This window comes from Triticum urartu, chromosome 2 (assembly GCF_003073215.2).
Source record: "Triticum urartu cultivar G1812 chromosome 2, Tu2.1, whole genome shotgun sequence".
NCBI classification, from domain to species: domain Eukaryota; kingdom Viridiplantae; phylum Streptophyta; class Magnoliopsida; order Poales; family Poaceae; genus Triticum; species Triticum urartu.
The window spans coordinates 98,500,834-98,522,519 of NC_053023.1; the positions used below are offsets into that span (position 1 = coordinate 98,500,834).

A 21,686-nucleotide genomic window follows, 5' to 3' on the forward strand; every position below is an offset into this window, starting at 1 on the left:
TTGCCGAGTAATCCTGATGGTCGAAGGTGATCGGTTGAGACGGCCAGTGGCAGAACTCCGCGGTGATAGGCCCTTGGGCATATTTATCTGGGAGTGTCGCTTTGTTTCTCCCCTTTATCACGTGTAACATGTTTACTGTTTTGATTTCTGGTGGAAATTTCTTCTGTTCCCCAGTGCTTTGCTGGCGAGGCTCATCCTCGTCTTCGCTTGGTGTATCCTGCCCTTATGTTTGGCGTTGAGCTTGCCGGACTGCTTGAAGACCCAACATTCTCTGTGGGTATGATTTGCAGGTTTATCGGGGGTGCTATGGATCTGACATATTTGGTCCAGAATTTTGTTTAGGCTGGACAGTTCATCTCTAGCGCCTTTAGAGGGCGGCTTTTGCTGACCTGGCCGAGAGCTTCTGAATCCGACGTTTACCGCCGTGCTCTTCGGGTTGTCTTCTTTATTCCGGCGCTTATTATTTTTGCTGCGTCGTGATTTCCCGTTTCCATCTCTAACTTCAGATGTATTTGGGTCGCTGGTGCTGCATCGGGCTAGCCAGCTGTCCTCGCCCGCGCAAAAGCGGGTCATGAGGCTTGTTAATGTTGCCATTGTTCTCGGCTTTTCTTGGCCGAGGTGTCTGGCAAGCCATTCGTCTCGGACACTGTGCTTAAAAGCTGCCAAGGCTTCGGCGTCCGGACAGTCGACTATTTGGTTCTTTTTAGTAAGAAACCTGTTCCAAAGCTTTCGGGCAGACTCTCCGGGCTGTTGAGTTATATGACTTAGATCGTCTGCATCCGGTGGTCGGACATATGTCCCTTGAAAATTTGCCCGAAAGGCGTCTTTGAGCTCTTCCCAGCTTCCGATGGAGTTTTTGGGGAGGCTTTTAAGCCAGTGCCGAGCTGGCCCTTTGAGCTTGAGGGGTAAGTACTTGATGGCATGGAGATCATCTCCTCGAGCCATATGGATATGGAGGATGTAGTCCTCAATCCATACCCCAGGGTTTGTTGTTCCGTCGTACGCCTCTTTGTTTACGGGTTTGAATCCCTTTGAAAATTCATGATCCAGCACCTCGTCGGTGAAACATAGAGGGTGTGTGGCACCCTTGTATTTTGGTGTACCGTGGTATTCGGATGTTTGTTGTGTTGCATTGTATGTTGGAGCGTGCCTGCGTGGTCCATAGATGGATCTGGTTGCGCCGTCCTTTTGATGCGAGCCCTTACGCGGGTCAGGTACTGGTTTATGTGCGGCATCGATTGCCGCTTTATGTTGGCTATGAGGTCGTCTATCCGACCGGATGGCCGTTTTATTTTTTAATTGTGGAGGATCTACGGCCTCCTCATCAAATTCAGGTAGCAACTTTCACTTCGGATAGCTCTTGGTGTGGCGATTACTGCTGTATTTCGCTGCAGTGTTGAGTACTTCACTCCATTTGATTTTGAGTGTGTCTTGTGCAGCCTTGAGCCTTTGCTTTTGTTTTTTCAGACTTCTCGCCATGGCAACAAGCCTTTGGTGGGCATTATGTTGCTCCTGGCGCCTGTCCGGTGTGATGTCGTCTGGACTGTTATCTTCGACGGGGTTGGGTTGTTCGGCTTGATTTTCTGTGTTGCCGTGGTCGGGCAATGGTTCACCCTACTCTAACGTTGGGTCTATGTGATCGTTATTTCTGCCGAGGCGGGATTTGGAGCGGCGTTTACGTCGCCTCTTTGACTGCTTCTCGAGGGAACCACCCTTCGCTGCGTCCTTCTGTTCCTCGTCGTTATTTTCTTTGGGTGTGTCCACCATGTATACGTCATGTGATGAAGTGGGCGTCCAGTGCCCTGTGGGCAGTGGTTCCTCTTCGCCTCCCGCATCGTCGTCCATACCGTCGATGCCTTCGGAGTCGAAGTCGAGCATGTCGGTTAAGTCATCGACAGTGGCTACTAAGTGGGTGGTGGGTGGGCGGCGAATTTCTTCGTCATCCGCATCGCAATCCTGTCGGGCGTAGTTCGGCAAGGACTCTCCTGACAAGGAGAGAGACCTTAATGAGTTCAGTATGTCGCCAAAGGGCGAGTGCTGAAAAATATCCGCGGAGGTAAACACCATGATCAACGCCCAATCGGATTCGACAGGAACGGGCGCAGGCGGTTTGGAGTCCGTGTTCGGAGAAGGATCCGGCAGTTTGGCAAAACGGCTCTCGTGAAGGGTAAGGTCGATATTCGGCTCGATCGCCGCAAAGGATACGGCCTCCGTGGCGGGGTTTATCCACCCGTCCATGGATGGCGCAACTGGCTCCGAATTGAGGCTCGGAGCGGCTGCCGGTGCGATCTCCTGAATACGGTCCAATGGTAGAGCTAAATCATACTTATTGTGACCACGTGGCGCACAAGGCAGGGGCTTGAATCCGTCGAAGATCAAGTCTCCGCGGATATCGGCCGTGCAATTTAAGCTTCCAAACCTGACCTGGTGGCCAGGGGCGTAACTTTCGATCTGCTCTAGATGGCCAAGCGAGTTGGCCTGCAGTGTGAAGCCGCCGAACACAAAGATCTGTCCAGGGAGAAAAGTCTCACCCTGGACTGCATCGCTATCGATGATCGTAGGAGCCATCAAGCCTAATGGCGACGACATAGAGGAACTCTCAATGAAAGCACCAATGTCGGTGTCAAAACCGGCGGATCTCGGGTAGGGGGTCCCGAACTATGCGTCTAAGGCGGATGGTAACAGGAGGCAGGGGACACGATGTTTACCCAGGTTCGGGCCCTCTTGATGGAGGTAAAACCCTACGTCCTGCTTGATTTATTCTTGATGATATGAGTATTACAAGAGTTGATCTACCACGAGATCGGAGAGGCTAAACCCTAGAAGCTAGCCTATGGTATGATTGTATGTTGTTCTACGGACTAAAACCCTCCGGTTTATATAGACACCGGAGGGGGCTAGGGTTACACAAGGTCGGTTACAAAGGAGGAGATATACATATCCGTATTGCCTAGCTTGCCTTCCACGCCAAGTAGAGTCCTATCCGGACACGAGACGAAGTCTTCAATCTTGTATCTTCATAGTCCAACAGTCCGGCCAAAGGATATAGTCCGGCTGTCCGGAGACCCCCTAATCCAGGACTCCCTCAACGGTGGTGGATTTGTTTTATAGAAACTATTGATCTCTCATGCTTCACTTAGATTATTTTGAGAGTCTTAAATAGCATGGTAATTTGCTTAAATAATCCTAATATGCTAGGTATTCAAGATTAGTAAAAAAATCTTATGAGTGTTTTGAATACTAAGAGAAGTTTGATACTTGATGATTGTTTTGAGATATGGAGGTAATAATATCAAAGTCGTGCTAGTTGAGTAGTTGTGAATTTGAGAAATGCTTGTGTTGAAGTTTGCAAGTCCCGTAGCATGCACATATGGTAAACGTTATGTAACAAATTTGAAACATGAGGTGTTCTTTGATTGTCCTCCTTATGAGTGGCGGTCGGGGACGAGCGATGGTCTTTTCCTACAAATCTATCCCCCTAGGAGCATGCGCGTAGTGCTTGGTTTTTGATGACTTGTAGATTTTTGCAATAAGTATGTGCATTCTTTATGACTAATGTTGAGTCCATGGATTATACGCACTCTCACCCTTCCATCATTGCTAGCCTCTTCGGTACCGTGCATTGCCCTTTCTCACATTGAGAGTTGGTGCAAACTTCGCCGGTGCATCCAAACCCCATGATATGATACGCTCTTTCACACATAAACCTCCTTATATCTTCCTCAAAACAGCCACCATACCTACCTATTATGGCATTTCCATAGCCATTCCGAGATATATTGCCATGCAACTTTCCACCATTCTGTTTATCATGACACATTCATCATTGTCATATTGCTTAGCATGATCATGTAGTTGAAATAGTATTTGTGGCAAAGCCACCGTTCATAATTCTTTCATACATGTCACTCTTGGTTCATTGCATATCCCGGTACACCGCTGGAGGCATTCATATAGAGTCATCTTTTGTTCTAGCATCGAGTTGTAATCATTAAGTTGTAAATAAATAGAAGTGTGATGATCATCATTTTCTAGAGCATTGTCCCAAGTGAGGAATTAAAAAAACGACCATAGAAAAAGAAGAGAAGGCCCAAAAAAGAGAAAAAGAGAGAAGGGACAATGTTACTATCCTTTGCCACACTTGTGCTTCAAAGTAGCACCATAATCTTCATGATAGAGAGTCTTTTGTTTTGTCGCTTTCATATACTAGTGGGCATTTTTCATTATAGAACTTGGCTTGTATATTCCAACAATGGGCCTCCTCAAGTGCCCTAGGTCTTCGTGAGCAAGCAAGTTGGATGCACACCCACTTAGTTTCTTTTGTTGAGCTTTCGTGCATTTATAGCTCTAGTGCATCCGTTGCATGGCAATCCCTACTCCTTGCATTAACATCAATCGATGGGCATCTCCATAGCCCATTGATTAGCCTCGTTGAGGTGAGACTTTCTCCTTTTTGTCTTATCCACATAACCCCCATCATCATATTCTATTCCACCCAAAGTGCTAGGTCCATGGCTCGCGCTCATATATTGCGTGAAAGTTTATAAGTTTGAGATTACTAAAGTATGAAACAATTGCATGGCTTGTCATCGAGGTTGTGCATGATGAGAGCATTCTTGTGTGACGAAAATGGAGCATGACTAAACTATATGATTTTGTTGGGATGAACTTTCTTTGGCCATGTTATTTTGAGAAGACATAATTGCTTAGTTAGTATGCTTGAAGCATTATTATTTTTATGTCAATATGAACTTTTATCTTGAATCTTTCGGATCTGAATATTCATACCACAATTAAGAAGAATTACATTAAAATTATGCCAAGTAGCACTCTGCATCAAAAATTCTATTTTTATCATTTACCTACTCGAGGACGAGCAGGAATTAAGCTTGGGGATGCTTGATACGTCTCCAACGTATCTATAATTTTTGATTGCTCCATGCTATATTATCTACTGCTTTGGACATTATTGGGCTTTATTATCCACTTTTATATTATTTTTGGGACTAACCTATTAACCGGAGGCCCAGCCCAGAATTGCTGTTTTTTGCCTATTTTAGGGTTTCGAAGAAAAGGAATATCAAACGGAGTCCAAACGGAATGAAACCTTCGGGAACGTGATTTTCTCACCGAATATGATCCAGGAGACTTGGACCCTACGTAAGAAATAAAGGAGGAGGCCAAGAGGTAGGGGCGCGCCTACCCCCTCCCCCCCAAGGCGCGCCCTCCACCCTCGTGGTCCCCCTGTTGCTCCACCGACGTACTCCTTCCTCCTATATATACCTACATACCCCCAAACGATTAGATACGGAGCCAAAACCCTAATTCCACCGCCGTAACTTTCTGTATCCACGAGATCCCATCTTGGGGTCTGTTCTGGAGCTCCGCCAGAGGGGGCATCCATCACGGAGGGCTTCTACATCAACACCATAGCCCCTCCGATGAAGTGTGAGGAGTTTACCTCAGACTTTCGGGTCCATAGTTATTAGCTAGATGACTTCTTCTCTCCTTTTGGATCTCAATACAATGTTGTCCCCCTCTCTTGTGGAGATCTATTCGATGTAATCTTCTTTTTGCGGTGTGTTTGTTGAGACCGATGAATTGTGGGTTTATGATCAAGTTTATCTATGAACAATATTTCAATCTTCTCTGAATTCTTTTATGCATGATTGGTTATCTTTGCAAGTCTCTTCGAATTATCAGTTTGGTTTGGCCTACTAGATTGATCTTTCTTGCAATGGGAGAAGTGCTTAGCTTTGGGTTCAATCTTGTGGTGTCCTTTCCCAGTGACAGTAGGGGCAGCAAGGCACGTATTGTATTGCTGCCATCGAAGATAACAAGATGGGGTTTTTATCATATTGCATGAATTTATCCATCTACATCATGTCATCTTGCTTAAGGCGTTACTCTGTTTTCATGAACTTAATACTCTAGATGCATGCTGGATAGCGGTCGATGAGTGGAGTAATAGTAGTAGATGCAGGCAGGAGTCGGTCTACTTGTCTCGAACGTGATGCCTATATACATGATCATACCTAGATATTCTCATAACTATGCTCAATTCTGTCAATTGCTCAACAGTAATTCGTTCACCCACCGTAAAATGCTTATGCTCTTGAGAGAAGCCACTAGTGAAACCTATGGCCCCCGGGTCTATCTTCATCATATTAATCTTCCAATACTTAGTTATTTCCTTTGCTTTTTTACTTTGCTTTTATTTTACTTTGCATCTTTATCACAAAAACACCAAAAATATTGTTCTATCATATCTATCAGATCTCACTCTCGTAAGTGACCGTGAAGGGATTGACAACCCCTTATCGCGTTGGTTGCGAGGAGTTATTTGCTTTCTGCAGGTATGAGGGACTCGCGCGTAGCCTCCTACTGGATTGATACCTTGGTTCTCAAAAACTGAGGGAAATACTTAGGCTACTTTGTTGCATCATCCTTTCCTCTTTAAGGAAATCCAACACAGTGCTCAAGAGGTAGCAACCCACACGCGCGTGGACTGGGTGGTGATTGTGTGGGCTGGAACCGAGTCACCCACACGACGCAGCTAGCAACCGCGCGCCGCGGGTCGTGTGGTCGAGCGCTCTAACGCCCACACAACACGCTATGCCTATGTGGCACTAAAATTCCAATAGATTTCTTTAGGATTCATGCAAAATAGAATCAACATGCATCAACACGTGTGGGCGAAGTGCAAATATGCCACACGTGTGGACGTTATTATTTGGGTAAAATTTTGTTAGGACCAATCCACGGAAGGTCCAATGATTTGACAAGGATTCAGCCGTATACGAACACGCGATAATCCTACATCTACATAACACGCTACGAAGACTTACGAAAGCTTCCTAACTAAATATCTCTGCCCTCCCCCCCCCCCTTAACGGGGTACCTAGGTCTAGCATTACTCATGAACATGTAGGACGATGCAGGTTTAGAGCAATATCCATCGCCATTGGCACGGCACTCGTTCGAACGGATACTCGCCTCGTTTAGATCTTCCCAGGTCTAGCATTACATTGACTTCATCGCATTGCCAAAAAAATCGAGATCGATAAAAGCCTAACATTTTCCATACCCCTACAGGTACTTCAAAGAAAGATAATAGGGATATTGACATGCTAGTTCTTCCAGCAGCTTAGTTTCTTTTCAAACCGACCCTCAAGGAATTTCCACTTCTTGTTTGACATCTTGCGATGGTGGATTGAAATTGGATTGAAATTCCTAGGTAGGTGAAAGGTAAAGAACTTATTTCACAATCAAATGGTTGTTTATATGCATCTTGTTCCTCTTTGGCCCTTCCAAAGAAGAAAAATTCGCTCTTGTGAAAAATAATTTTTAGCCCTGACAATTGTTCAAAAAGACAAAGCACTAGTTTCATATTTCTATGCTTTGCGATATCATGTTCCATGAAAATAATTGTATCATCGGCGTATTGAAGTATGGAGACCTTGTCATCAAAGATGAGGAACGAGCCCTCCTACTCGGCCATTTTCTTTGGCTCTGCCGACAAGTATTGTCAACATATCAGCGACTATGTTGAACAATATAGGAAACATCGAATCTCTTTGTCTTAAGTCCTTATGTGTCTGAAAATAATGACCTATGTCATCATTAACCTTAATCCCAATGCTATCTTTTTGGATGAAAGAATTCACCTGTTTCCTTTAGGGCCATTTGACCTTAGTACGCTTTCTCAAAATCCACCTTGAAGATTACTTCATCTAATTTCTTCGAATGGATTCCGTGTAAGGTTTCTTGTAAGAAAACGACTCCCTCGAGGATATGTCTCTCGGCGTAAAGGCGGTCTGACTTAACTGTACCACCGAATGTAATGTTTCCTGTGTAGGAAGTTGAACCCTTTCATTTCCTTTCACGGCTAATCTGAACCTACACCCAAAGTTGGACGCTCAGATTGAAAGTTAAACGGAACAGTTTTATTCATGACGAACTCAGCCAGATGTGTGAATCTTTTTGCACGTGAAAATCAGCTCACTATTCTGTACAAACTCTGTCCAAGAATTGGCGTCAGGCGTCGAGTCTTGTGATGATCATCGGTAGCCCGTACTTTGGCCGCAGCGTGATCACGTCGGTGGGCGCGTGCACATAGCTCGGGGAGAGCGACAGCGCAAACCTCCGGAGGATGACGGCGACCTCGGCCTTGGCCTGGACCATGGCGAAGTTCTGCCCGATGCACGTCCTGGGGCCCATGGAGAAGGACAAGAGCGCGTTGGCGTGGCTCGCGGCCCGGGCGGCGCCGCCGCCGCCGTCGTCGAACCTCATCGGGTTGAACTCGTCGGCGTCCTCGCCCCACACCTCCCTGTCCCGGTGCATCGTCGCGATCGGGATGGTCAGGAGCGCGTCCCTCGGCACGGTGACGCCGCCGAGCTCCACCTCCGACCTCGTCCTCCTCCGGATGAGCGGCACCGGGCTGTACAGCCGCAGCGTCTCCAGCAGGAACAGGTTCACCAGCCTCAGCCTGCTGAGCGTGTCGTAGGTGGGGACCTGATGATCCCCGCCGCACTCCCGCAGCACCTCCTCCCTGAGCTTCCGCTGCCACTCCGGGTGCGTGCCCAGTAGGAACATGGTCCAGTTGAGCATGTGCAGGCTCGTCTCCTGCCCGGCGAAAAAGAAGGTCTTGCACTCGTCGATGATCTCGTCCATGCTCAGCAGCGGCGCCTGCCCCTGCTCCGGCGCGCACGCCTCCAGCATCAGCCCCAGCAGGTCGCTCCCGTAGCCGTCCGTGTCCTTGGCTGCGAGCCTGTTCTCGATGATCTCCACCAGCGTGCTCCGCATCATCTTGTTCAGCTTCCACAGCCTCATGTTCTTCTTGGTTGGCACGAACCTGGGGAACAAATCAACGTGGGACGCCACAGTTCAGTGTATCTCTGAAACCACATCCGGAACGTGCAGTGCTATGGTTGATCTGATCAGTGGTGCACCTGAATCCTGGAATGTAGTCGGTCCAGAGGGTGGAGAAGGCGATTAACTGGATCTCATTCAGCGCCAGGAAGATCTTCCGGCCCTCTCTGTAGCTGCTCCCGAAGGCGGTGCGCGAGATCACATCCGCGGTGAGCTCCTCGAACTGGCTAGTCAGCTCGATCTCCTGGCAATCTTTCTTCCCATGACTGGCCAACTGCGCCTCCCACCGGGACGCCATCGACAGCACGCAGTCCACCATTGTCGACGTCATCACCTATATATCAAAGGTACGTAGCAACAGGCTCGCAAAACCAGCACACCACCAAGCAAGCACACTGCTAATTAAAAGGAGTGCCTAAGATGATGTACGTACGTACCTTGAGCTTGTCCACGTTGAAGGCCGGGTGCAGGACCTTCTTGTGGCGGTGCCAGACGTCGCCGTCGGTCATGACGAGGCCCTTGCCCACCAGCCGGACGATGGGGTTCATCCAGTTCTTGGGGAACAGCCCCGTCCGGTCCGACAGCAGCTGCTTCGCCATGCCCAGGTCGGCCACGCACATGTTGGGCGTCGACCCGAACCAGTAGAGGAACACGCGCCCTGCACGCACGCGCTGGCCGCTTTCAAAACACTACGACACTTCAGCTTAGCTACTTCGGGTTCGGAAGCTAACTGTGTTACCGTAGAGCGGGATCCATTGGCGGAACTGGGGCTGGGAGATGGGGATGAAGTCGTGGGAGGAGACGTCGAGCACGAGGCCGGCGCCGGCCGCGCGGAGCCGCCGGATGTCGCCGAGGTTCCCGACGAAGAACCTGTACCCCGGCCCGCGCACGCCCTGCCGCGCCAGCCTCCCGGCGATGGCGCGCGGCCTCCACACGAGGCGCACCAGCGCGTTGAACAGGCACGAGGCCAGCACGGCCGACGCCAGCGCCGCCCAGACCGTCCAAGCGGTGGCGACCGTGGCCATGGTCATCACCTCACCTCAATAAGCTGGGCGCAGCTGCTGCATGCGTGTCTGCCGAGTGCGCGTACACCTTGGAGGTTAAGTAGGTGCAATTGTGGTGAAATTCCGATGGATAGGCGCATAGAGAATTCCGGTAACAAGTTGGACACTAGACGGTGGTATGATTGTCCTCTGCGCGTTTTCGTAAATGTAGACGTAATGCGATCCCATGACTGATTAGATTATGGTTCTCGGATTGAGACCTGTGGCTTCATGGTGACGTGATCGATGGGGCACGAGCTTCATGAACAAACTCGTTTCCAAACTGCCAGAGTTCCAACAAGCCCAACAGGACAAATGAGGTGCGGCCGGTGTCCCGGGAGAACTTCCTCCGAAATTCCTCCGGATCTGACCCTGCTTGTCTTGTGAGAACTACTAGGCAGTCTTCTCCTGTCTTGGACGAAAAAGATCCGGTCTTCTGTTAAAAAACACAAAACACTCGGTCTGACGCACAGTAAGACCGGGCTCCTGTAGCGAATTTGGAACTGTACTATAGCAACCACACCACTGTAGCCCCCCTTTAAAAATGTGAACGTTTTTTACGCGACTATTTTTGTAAAATCATGATATTTTCTTTAAATGCGAATGTTTTTTAAAATTTCTAAACCTTCTAGAAAATGCAAACATTTTTTTGAATTTTGCGAAGGTTCTCTTGAAAACGTGAATATTTTCCCAAAATTTGAAAGTTTTCTGAAATAGCAAACAGACTTTGAAAAACATGAATATTTTTAAATTCTTAGTGATTTTAGAAACCATGAAAAAAATTCTAATTTGCAAACATGTTCTGAAACCGCAAATTCTAAACAATTTTTAATTACGGAAACATTTATCAATTTTAAGGACACATTTTGAAAAATGGAAGACTTACAAAAAATACATTTTTAAATAAAAATTTCAAATAGGAAACATTTTTATTTTTTATTAATTCTAAAATTATGTTTTTTTCTATAAATAAAATAAAATTTTGAAAATACAAAAACGGGAAGAAAAGAAAAAACCAAAAAGGATAAGAAAAACCCATAAAAATGAAACAAAAAATTAAATAAAAATGGTTTATGAACCTTCCAAAATGGGTCGGCCCACTTGATGGTTGGTCTGCTCATCCTTGCGCGTTCTGGCGACTTCTTGTCGTTACGAGCATCATTTATCGATTGCGATCTTTGTCTCAAAAAAAATTATCGATTGCGATCCTTAACAGTCCTAAAAATGATGAAGTCCTGGTAATTGTAATCAGCTTAGAAAAATCAACACTCAAAATATAATGAGAGATAAATGAGTTATTTTGTTAAAAAAAGTGGCAATAGCATTTATTTCAAACACATGCACCTACCATTGAACACCGCGTACCATTATTACTTGTGTGCGATTTAAGGAAGATTTTCCAATGTGGAGAAGTAGGAGTGAGTTGTATGGATCTGTTCCCTCCTGCATGTCAGGATTGATAAGAAAGAATGGCAATTTTGGTTTATCTATAGATAGTGACTATGTTTTGGGGAAATAAAGGTGGTTGATGGTAAGAAAAATCAAGAACTTATGAATAAAACACTTTATTATTTATATTTACAAATAGGAAACATTATACATTGATAATTTTACAAGCTTATCTAGTGCGCAACATAAACTAAAATCCAGTCAAATAATACAAAAAACCTTGTGTTATACTTAACACCATACACCTTTTTCTACATCTCTAGGCTTTTGATGATCATGGGGAGCCCATACTTAGGCCGCAACGTGATCACATCCATGGAGGCATGGACATACTTCGGTGATAGGGAGAATGAGAACATCTAAATAATCATGGCGATCACAGCCTTGGCCTCGATCATTGCAAAGTTCTGCCCTATGCACGACCTCGGCCCACTGGAGAAAGACAACAAGGCATTGGGGTGCTTTCCGGCCCTAGTCACTCCATTCTCGAACCTCATAGGCTTGAATTCGTTGGCATCTTCTCCCCATACCTCCTTGTCACGATGTATCGTCGCGATGGGGATCGTTAGGACCATGCCCTCGGGCACTTTGATGCCACCAACCTCAAGACCCGAACCCGCCTTCCTCTGAATGAGCGACACAGGGGCGTATAACCTCAGAGTTTCTAGTAGGAACATGTTGACCAAGTGCAGTTTGTTGAGCATCTCACTGGTAGGAACCTCACTGCCACACTCTCGTAGGACCTCCTCCCTGAGTTTCTCCTGCCAATCCAGACACTTTATTATTTACACTCACAAAAAGGATACATTATACATCGATAATTTTACAAGCTTATCTAGTGCATAACATATACTAAAATCCAGTCAAATAATACAAAGTTGTGTTATACTTAACACCATACACATTTTCTACATCTCTAGGGTCTTGAGGATCATGGGAAGCCCAAACTTGGGCCGCAACGTGATCACGTCCATTGGGGCATGGACATACTTAGGTGATAGGGAAAATGAGAATCTCTGAAGAATCACGGCGATCACAGCCTTGGCCTCTATCATTGCAAAGTTCTGCCCAATGCATGACCTCGGCCCGCTGGAGAAAGACAACAAGGCATTGGGGTGCTTTCCGGCCCTCGTCACTCCATTCTCGAACCTTATAGGCTTGAATTCGTTGGCATCTTCTCCCCATACCTCCTTGTCACGATGGATCATCGCGATGGGGATCGTCAAAACCGTGCCCTCGGGCACTTTGATGCCACCAACCTCAAGATCCGAACCCGCCTTCCTCTGAATGAGCGACACAGGGGCGTATAACCTGAGAGTTTCCAGTAGGAACATGTTAACCAAGTGCAGTTTGTTGAGCATGTCACCGGTGGGAACCTCACTGCCACACTCTCTTAGTACCTCCTCCCTGAGCTTCTCCTGCCACTCGGGGTGCGTGCTCAGCAAGAACATGGTCCATGTGAGCAGGTGCGAGCTGGTGTCATGCCCGGCAAAGAAGAAGGTCTTGCACTCATCTATGATCTCGTCCATACTCAAAATCGGATTATGGCCACCCTCTGCCGCGCACGCCTCTAACATAAGCCCAAGCAGGTCGTTGCCGTAGCCCATGGTGTCTTTGGTGGCAAGACGGGTTTTGATGATGTTCATCAGCATGGTCCTCACCTCCTTGTCAAGCTTCCATATCCTGAGGTTCTTTTCGGTTGGAAGGTACCTGATTAATTCCACAAACATAGATTAATTTCTGCTGTGTGTTGAGTTAAAGTAAACCGACAACGGTACAAGAAGAAGAACAAGATGCATTTACCTTAATGCTGGAATTTGCACGTTGAATACGGTGGAGAAGGCAAGGAACTGGAGCTCCTTCTGCGCGAGGAAGACCTTTTTTCCTTGTTCGTAGCTGCTTCCGAATGCCGTGTGAGAGATGACATCCGCGGTGAGCTCCTCGAACTGGTGGCTCAGCTCAATCTCCACGCTGCCCCCCTTCTCCATCTTTGCCGTCCACTCCGACATCATTGACCCGGCACAGTCGGACATGGTCACCGTCATCATCTGCCGTACAGATAACAGTTAGCGGAAGTGATACGCATTGTGCATTAGTTAAATTCGAATGGTGGAAAACACGCACACGTCAGCGCGTGTCGCGCTGGAGATGGGCACATACCTTGAGCTTGTCCATGTTGAAGGCCGGGTGGACGACCTTGCGGTGGCGCTTCCAGTCGTCGCCGTCGGTGAGCACGAGCCCCTTGCCGAGCAGCCGGGCGATGTGCGGGTTCCCGAGGTTCTTGGGGTACAGCCCGCCGCGGTCGGAGAGCACCTGCTTCACCATGTTCACGTCGGCCATGCACAGGCTCGGCCTCGCCCCGAACCAGTACAGGAACGTGCGCCCTGCAGAGCAGGAAACAGCGTAAGAAGAGGAAGGAAGAAGATAGATGACCAGTGTCGAACTACGGAAGCAATTGCAGTGTCTCTGAGTTTCGTACCGTGGATGGGGATCCATTTGTGGAAGTGCGGCTGGACCATGGGGACGAAGTCGTGGTTGCCGACGTCCAGCGCGGCGCCAGCGGTGTCGGCGCGGAGCCGCTTGATCTCCGCGAGGTTGCCGGCGAGGAACCTGTAGCCCGGCCCGCCGACGCCCTGCGCGCGGAGCTGCCGAGTGATGGCCCGCGGCCTCCACACGAGGTACGCCAGCGCGTTGAACGCCCACGACGCCAGCACCGCCGCCACGGCCGCGGCCACCATCCAGACGAGACCCATGGTGGACCGGTGGTCACTCAAGATTCAGGATAAGGGTGAAAGTATCAGCGACCTGTATTGTACGCCTCTGCTTCTGATGAGACCGGGAAATGTTTGTGTGTTTCCCTTGTGAGACTCGGGTCGGGGAGGAAGGTATTTATATGGCGTTCGCGGCTGCGTTTTGACCATGGCTTTCTGGTCGCCTGGTTGCTGGCTACGCGCCTGTGACCCACCGCCACCGGGGTAGAGAAGGCAGAGGATAGGCGTTTGGTCGCGGTGCGGGTGAGATCAGCCGTGATGCGTGCAAGTACGAGCCAGCCCCGCACACGCACCAACTAGACTATAGATGGTCCACAGCTCGTGGGAACGTGTGGTCTGCCGGGAAACCGTCGTACGCATAGTGCTGCTGGTCGACATGGACGGGATATCCGCACGGGGCTGGCTTCTAGACAAAACATTTTTCATTTTGACAAGATGGCTTCTACTCCGTAGTAGATAACGACACGCGGAATGATATATACGATCAATGGTGCTTTCGAGCACACAACGGCAGAGGCTGTCGACACAGACATGGCTAGATTGAGCGCCTGATTTATCCCAATCGACTTCTCTTACTCGCCACGAATCTACTTCCTTGTCAAACATGGTCCTTCTAGAACGAGATGCTGATGCCTGCGTAGCGATATTTCTTTAAGGCCAACTCCAACGGACGTGGATTTTGTCGCAAACGAACATTCGTGTCCGCATTTGTATTTGGGTCACCTGATCTGCCCAACGGGATGCAAACCCACTTTGGACATGTGCGTCCCGACATTTCAACAAACACCTGATGGGCCGCCGCGCTCGCCATGCTCCAGACGCGTCCATAGTCGTGCTTGTGCTTCTGCCTGTAAGATTGTTTGGGAAGCGTAGAACCCTTTGCTCGGGCCACACTTGTATTTATATCAATAATGCCGTGGCTTACAAGATGATCGATCGAAGAGATCGTTTACAGAAAGACGCTACAGAACGGGAAGAAATTGGACAGAAGAAAGGATAGAGAAAGACTACAAGTTTAAACATGAGAAAGTAGAGTCCTTCCTCTATTCAACTATTCCAACACTCTCCCTCAATCTAAACCTAAGTGATTGCAAGGTTGAGATTGTACTTGAACTCATCCAGCCTTCTCATAGTAAGGGGTTTAGTAAAGCCATCAGCCAGTTGATCTCCAGTGGGTATGAACCTTATGTCAAGTAACTTGCGAGCTACTCTTTCTCTGACGAAGTGGAAATCAACCTCAATATGTTTAGTTCGTGCATGAAAAACAGGATTAGTTGAAAGATAGGTTGCACTAATATTATCACACCACAATCTTGCAGCTTGAAGAGTTTTCACTCCAAGCTCATAAAGCAAAGTCTGAATCCACATGACTTCAGCTGTGGCGTTTGCTAGAGCCTTATATTCAGCCTCGGTACTTGATCTTGAGACTGTAGCCTGTTTCCTTGCACTCCATGACACAAGATTTGTCCCCAGGAACACAGCAAAACCACCTGTGGATCTCCTGTCATCAGCACACCCTGCCCAGTCTGCATCTGAGTAGGCAGTCACAAGCATAGATGGTGACTTGACAATTTTAAGTCCAAGTCCTTCTGAGAATTTTAGACACCTCACAATTCTTTTAACTGTTGTCCAATGAGTTGTAGTAGGTGCATGCAAATACTGACAAACTTTGTTCACAGAGTAAGAAATATCTGGACGTGTGAGAGTCAAATATTGTAAAGCACCTACAATATTTCTATAGTTTGTTGCATCTTCTGGTCCAAGTGCTTCTCCACTTTCAATAGTAAGTTTTTCTGAAGTTGAGATTGGTGTACTTACAGGTTTGCAGTTCTCCAATCCTACTCTCTTGAGTATGTCATGTGCATATTTCTCCTGTGAAAGAATTATACCATCTTTTGTCTGTTTGACCTTGATACCAAGAAAATAATGAAGATCTCCCAAATCTTTAAGAGCAAACTCCATCTTTAAATCCTTGAGCAAACAAGTGGTGGCATCTGGACTTGAACTAGCAACAATAATATCATCAACATATACTAGAATATATATAGTGACACTACCTTTTTTATAGAAGAACAATGAGGTATCTGCCTTGGATGGTGTAAACCCAAGTTTCTGTAACTGTGTGCTCAACCTTGAGTACCAAACTCTTGGGGCCTGTTTCAAACCATACAATGCTTTGTCTAGCTTACAAACATGATGAGGTGTGCTTATATTCTCAAAACCTGGTGGTTGCCGCATAAAAACCTCTTCTTCCAGAACACCACGAAGAAACACGTTCTGAACATCTAGCTGCCTCAAACTCCAACCTCTGGAAACAGCAATAGATAGCACAAGTCGATAGTAGCTGCTTTAACAACAGGACTAAAAGTATCTTCATAGTCAATACCAAATCTCTACTTGAAACCTTTTGCAACTAATCTTGCCTTATACCTGTCTATGCTTCCATCAGATTTTCTTTTAATTTTGTACACCCACTTACAATCAATGACATTCTTGCCTTTTTCTGGTGATACTAAACGCCATGTTTTATTTTTCATGAGTGCACTATATTTTATATCCATAGCTTCTTTCCATTCTTTGCTAGCAAGTGCATCATGCAAATGAGTTGGTTCACCCATACTGATAAGGAAAGCACGTTTAATTCTATCATACCTTATAGTACCATCAGTGTATTCTTTCTCCTTGACAACACCAGACTAAGATCTTGTATGGCAGCGAGGAAGCTTAGGTGCACTCGCTTTTGGTATAGAAGACCGTGGCATTGCTGAATCAGCAGTAGAATTCCCGTCCATAGAAGATCCTACTGGATCTGGATCCACTGCACCGGATCGCTCCCGATCCGAGACAACCAGGGAGTCAGGAATCTCCCTCGTAACCCCAGCGCCAGCAGGAGTACGCCACGTGGCGCCTTCTGTGTCCACACGCTCAGTCGAGTGGGGCGGGGCATCGATGCTGGGCCTCGCGTCTGTCGCTTGGTCGGCTGTGTGCCTTTCCGACGCGCGTGTGGTGCTCGGTGACTCGCGCCGGCCCACGCTGGTTGGGCTGGGGAGGCCCAAACTGCCGGGGCTGTCGGCCACTAGACGGCCTGGCGCTCACTGCGCACCGAGGTCTTCCTGGGATCGCACGCCAAGATCTCCCTCGGATCGCTCGCTGCTGCTGCTTGCTGAATCAAGCTGGGATTATGTGACAGGTTTGGCTGCTTCTCCTTGCATAAAATCACAACCTGAAGCTGCACACTTATCATCAAAAATTAAACTTTCTTTGGTACTAGTCATATGATCAGCACTATTTAACTCGCCCCCGTGATCTGGACTAGGGATATAATTAGGAAGAAGAGCAATTTCTGCACCAAGTAGGGCTCCCGCATTTGGATGAAGCTTTGCAAAGGGAAATATTGTTTCATCAAATATAACATCACGAGAAATATAGATGCGTCCAGTGGAGATCTCAAGACACTTGTACCCCTTGTGAAGATTACTATAACCAAGGAAGACACATTGAGTGGAGCAAAACTCGAGTTTGTGTCGATTATATGGACGAAGGTTGGGATAACAAGCACACCCAAAAATTCTTAGGGAATTATAGTCTGGTTTTTGATGAAACAATTTTTCCAAGGGAGTAATGTTTCCAATAACTTTGCTAGGAAGACGATTGATAAGATAAGTGGCAGCAATAAAAGCTTCATCCTAATATTTTAGAGGCATTGATGCATGAGCTAGAAGGGATAAGCCTACTTCAACGATATGACGGTGCTTACGTTCGGCGGAGCCATTCTGTTGATGAGCATGAGGGCAAGAGACATGATGAGCAATGCCGATGTCACGAAAGAAGGAGTTGAGTTTCTCATACTCACCTCCCCGGTCACTTTGAACTGCAATAATTTTTCTGTCAAAGTGATGTTCAACAAGTTTCTGAAATTCTTGAAAGATGGAGAGAACTTCAGATTTAAACTTAAGCAAATAGATCCAAGTGAACTTGCTAAAATCATCGATGAAGCTAACATAATATTTTTTTTTCTTCTAAAAGAATCTCTTGCATGACCCCAAACATCACTAAAAATAAGTTCCAACGGAGCATGAGACACACTATTTGACCTAGAATAAGGGAGTTGGTGACTCTTTGCACATTGACAAGCATCACAAACAGACTCAATACTTTGACTAGATGACAATGGAAGATTGCCTTTATTCACTACTTGCTTAACTATGATCGAAGAAGGATGTCCTAATCTTTGATGTCATCTTTCCAAGGAAGGCTTGACGACGGAGTAAACTTGATGACGACGATTTCGACTAAGTGCTCCGGATGTGATGGGATACAAGCCTCCAATGCATCTACCGTGGTGAATGAGCTCCCTCGTTGCCCGATCCTTTATGAAAAAATAAGTAGGATGAGTTTCAAAAAAGACATTGTTATCGGCGGTTAAACGAGACATAGATGCAAGATTCTTGTCGGCTTGTGGAACATGAAGAACATCTTTTAGAACTAGATCACGTTTAAGAGTAGGGGAATTAATAGATGCTTGACCAATATGACAAATATCCATACATCCACCGCTTGCGGTGTGAATTTGATCGCTGCCGTAGTACTTCTCCCTCATGGCAAGTTTCTCAAGCTCATTGGTGACGTGGTCAGTAGCCCCTGAATCGGCGTACCAGATAGTGCCATCGCCTCCTTGCTCCCTTATTGCAGCAGCGACATGGCGAGCATCAGGAACATAGTCCTCGTCGAAACGGTGCCAACAATCCATTACCTCATGGCCTGGTTTCTTGCATAGCTGACACCGAACACGGCTGTTGGAAGAAGATGATCCAGAGGAGGCGTTATTGTTACTGTAGCCGCCCCCTCCAGACCTTGCAGAGGCGTTGTTGTTGTTGTAGCTACCACCGCTTGGTCGTCCGCTTTGGCTGCTGCCGCGGCCGCGCCCGTTGCTGTTGTTGCTCCGATTTCGCTGCTGCTGATCACACCCATGACCACCTCCGCGGCCACGTGACGCGGAATTTGCTGAAGATTGCCGGATGTTCATCCCGTGAAGAAGATTGAGACGAGAGTCGAAGCTCAACAGCTGTGTATACAACTCCTGGACGGTGACGGGCTCTACCCGTGTAGCAAGGGCGGACACCACTGGATTGTAGTCAAGATCGAGTCCGGCCAGAACTTGAGACACGATCGCACCCCTTGTCAGCGCAGCTCCAGTGCAGGCGATCTCATCAGAGAGGGTCTTGATCTTGGCTAGGTATTCAGTCATAGACATATTCCCCTTCTTCAGTTGTGAGCTCTATCCGGGTATTGATGGCTTGAGCTTCGGATTGGGCAGTGAACATGGCATGGATCGCCGCCCATACCTCTGCCGGTGTCTGAAGGGTAACAACCTATGCAAGTATCTCACGAGACAGAGAACCCATCAGAAAACCCTGGACTTGTTGCTGATGTGCATACCAGAGAACACAGGCGAAATTGGCGATCTGCTCCTCTTTTCCATCTTTGGTGATGGTGAGAGTCTCCGGCGGCGCTTGCCTCTCCGGATCGAGGTGGTGGCCCATCTGTGCGCCCTTGATTTGGGGCAGCACGATGGCCTTCCACATGAGGTAGTTGTTCCTCGTAAGCTTCTCCTGAGGTGGTGGTCCAATGGACATGGCGAAGGATGAATTTGAGGAGGAGGAAGGTGCGAAGGTGGATGATGAAGAAAGGGATGTGGAGAGGGCACTCATGGTGCTGTTTTGGGTGGAGGCAGTAGTCATGGCGAAAGGTTGTGGTAGGGCTAGTCTAGATGCGATCCTCTTTTGATCGATAGGAAGAAGATGCTCTGATTACCATGTAAGATTGTTTGGGAAGCGTAGAACCTTTTGCTCGGGCCGCACTTGTATTTATACCAATAATGCCGTGGCTTACAAGATGATCGATCGAAGAGATCGTTTACAGAAAGACGCTACAGAACGGGAAGAAGTTGGACAGAAGAAAGGATAGAGAAAGACTACAAGTTTAAACATGAGAAAGTAGAGTCCTTCCTCTATTCAACTATTCCAACACTGCCGTGCTCGCCGCCCCGCCCATCGCCGCGCCCGCATCCTGCCTTGGCCGCTGCCTACGCACCCCGCGCTCACCTTCTACCACGCCGCGCCCAACCGCCAGCACGCTCGCATCCGGCCTCGCCCGCTTCCGCGTCCTGCCGTGCCCGCCACCGTGCCCGCGAGCTTGCCGTACCCGCGGTTTGGACGTGCGCGGCGGGGGGGGGGGCGGAGCTGCACCGCGGCCACCACGCGGCGCGAGCGCGGCGATGCATGGCGAGCGGGCCTACCGAGGCGAGCGGGGCGCGTGCCGCGGCGGTGCAGGGCGAGCGCGGTGGCGCGACACGGCGGACGCGGCAGCGCGTCGCGGCAGGCTGCTGCTAGCCAGCTAGCTAGTTAGCTCGCTTGCATGCATGACCCGGGCAGAGTAGCTGCTACGCTAGCTAGCTAGCTCGCATGCACAAAGGCCCTGGCAGAGTAGCTCCGGCAGGGGACGGGCGCCGCTTGGCGGGAGTAGCTTCGGGCGCTGGCGAGGAGTAGCTCCGGGCGCCGGCAAGGAGCACAGCGCGGAACAAGATCTGGTGCGTGGATGGTGGGCCAGTACAGAGAAAAGAAGGACAGAAAAGTGAGCCTGTGATAAGTAGGCCATACCTCGCATGCAGCGGACGGAGCGGACGAGGAGCACGCAGAAAAATGGAAATGGGTCCACACGTTAGGCAGTCATTTTTGTCCGCGCGGATCCAAACGGATATGGGCGGACGAAATGGGTCGCCCCATTGGAGTTGCTCTAACGCGCCTCTCGTGGCGTAACTGTGTATGTGAGGTATTCTTCTTCTTCGCCCGCAACTTTTAATTCCTTGCAAACATATAATGAGTAGTACTTAAACTAAAACCATGACAAGCATTTTGAAACTAAGAAAGTACATGAAAGAACGAATAAAATCGTTTCATTACACAGTTAATATCACCACCACACGACTAGATTCTGGGAAGATACTTGTAAGATCCGGTGACTCGCCTTTCTTGAAGGGGGTAATAAGGACGAAAACATCTTATTTCATATAACTGAATTTATCATTGAGAACGATAACACAACTAGATTTTGAGAAGATATTTGGTTAGGAGATACGCCACTAGCCGCACAATATTCTTCTCTCTAGTAGGTGACCGATGAGACAGTTGGCTATATCTTGTGCGGAGGTTGATGAACATTCACCTCTTTGATAAGCCAGATACGATTTAGTGGAAGTTATCTATGAATGGGATATTCTTCGTCAAGTCTATGTATTTAAACTTAATTGATTCTGGTCTAATTCCAAAATCAATTCATATTTGGAAGATTAGAATTCCTTTAAAAATCAAAATCTCCATGTGCTTTTGTTCACAAGGAAGTGATTCTGACTAAGGATAATCTGGCCAAGCGAAGATGGAAGGGTAGTAAACGATGTTGTTTTTTATGATCAAGATGAAACCATAAAACACCTCTTTCTCAAATGTTTTCTTTCTAAACGTTTATGATGTACGATTCATGTAGCCTTTAATAT

At 47.7% G+C, this 21,686-nt stretch overlaps 2 protein-coding genes across 2 annotated transcripts; both read right to left on the reverse strand.

The window, feature by feature from the left end:
- Positions 1-7,966: 7,966 nt before the first annotated feature.
- Positions 7,967-9,897, reverse strand: LOC125541184 (cytochrome P450 709B2-like). The gene is made up of 4 exons (XM_048704648.1): positions 9,611-9,897; positions 9,309-9,529; positions 8,952-9,205; positions 7,967-8,854 (listed from the first exon to the last, which is right to left on the reverse strand). The coding sequence occupies exons 1-4, from the start codon at positions 9,894-9,896 to the stop codon at positions 8,038-8,040; spliced, it is 1,578 nt and encodes a 525-aa protein (XP_048560605.1). The 5' UTR covers position 9,897; the 3' UTR covers positions 7,967-8,037.
- A 2,221-nt stretch (positions 9,898-12,118) lies between these two features.
- On the reverse strand, positions 12,119-14,234 carry LOC125536105 (cytochrome P450 709B1-like). Its single transcript, XM_048699241.1, has 4 exons — positions 13,843-14,234; positions 13,524-13,747; positions 13,167-13,411; positions 12,119-13,073 (listed from the first exon to the last, which is right to left on the reverse strand). The coding sequence occupies exons 1-4, from the start codon at positions 14,114-14,116 to the stop codon at positions 12,272-12,274; spliced, it is 1,545 nt and encodes a 514-aa protein (XP_048555198.1). The 5' UTR covers positions 14,117-14,234; the 3' UTR covers positions 12,119-12,271.
- Between the last annotated feature and the right edge of the window lie 7,452 nt (positions 14,235-21,686).

Coding starts and splice junctions, on each gene's coding strand:
- LOC125536105 (XM_048699241.1), bottom strand. CDS start 14,116: ATGGGTCTCGTCTGGATGGTGGCCGCGGCCGTGGCGGCGGTGCTGGCG. Junction 13,748..13,842: donor CAAATGGATCCCCATCCACG/GTACGAAACTCA, acceptor CCTGCTCTGCAG/GGCGCACGTTCCTGTACTGG. Junction 13,412..13,523: donor TCAACATGGACAAGCTCAAG/GTATGTGCCCAT, acceptor TCTGTACGGCAG/ATGATGACGGTGACCATGTC.
- LOC125541184 (XM_048704648.1), bottom strand. CDS start 9,896: ATGGCCACGGTCGCCACCGCTTGGACGGTCTGGGCGGCGCTGGCGTCG. Junction 9,530..9,610: donor CCAATGGATCCCGCTCTACG/GTAACACAGTTA, acceptor GCGTGCGTGCAG/GGCGCGTGTTCCTCTACTGG. Junction 8,855..8,951: donor GACTACATTCCAGGATTCAG/GTGCACCACTGA, acceptor TTTGTTCCCCAG/GTTCGTGCCAACCAAGAAGA.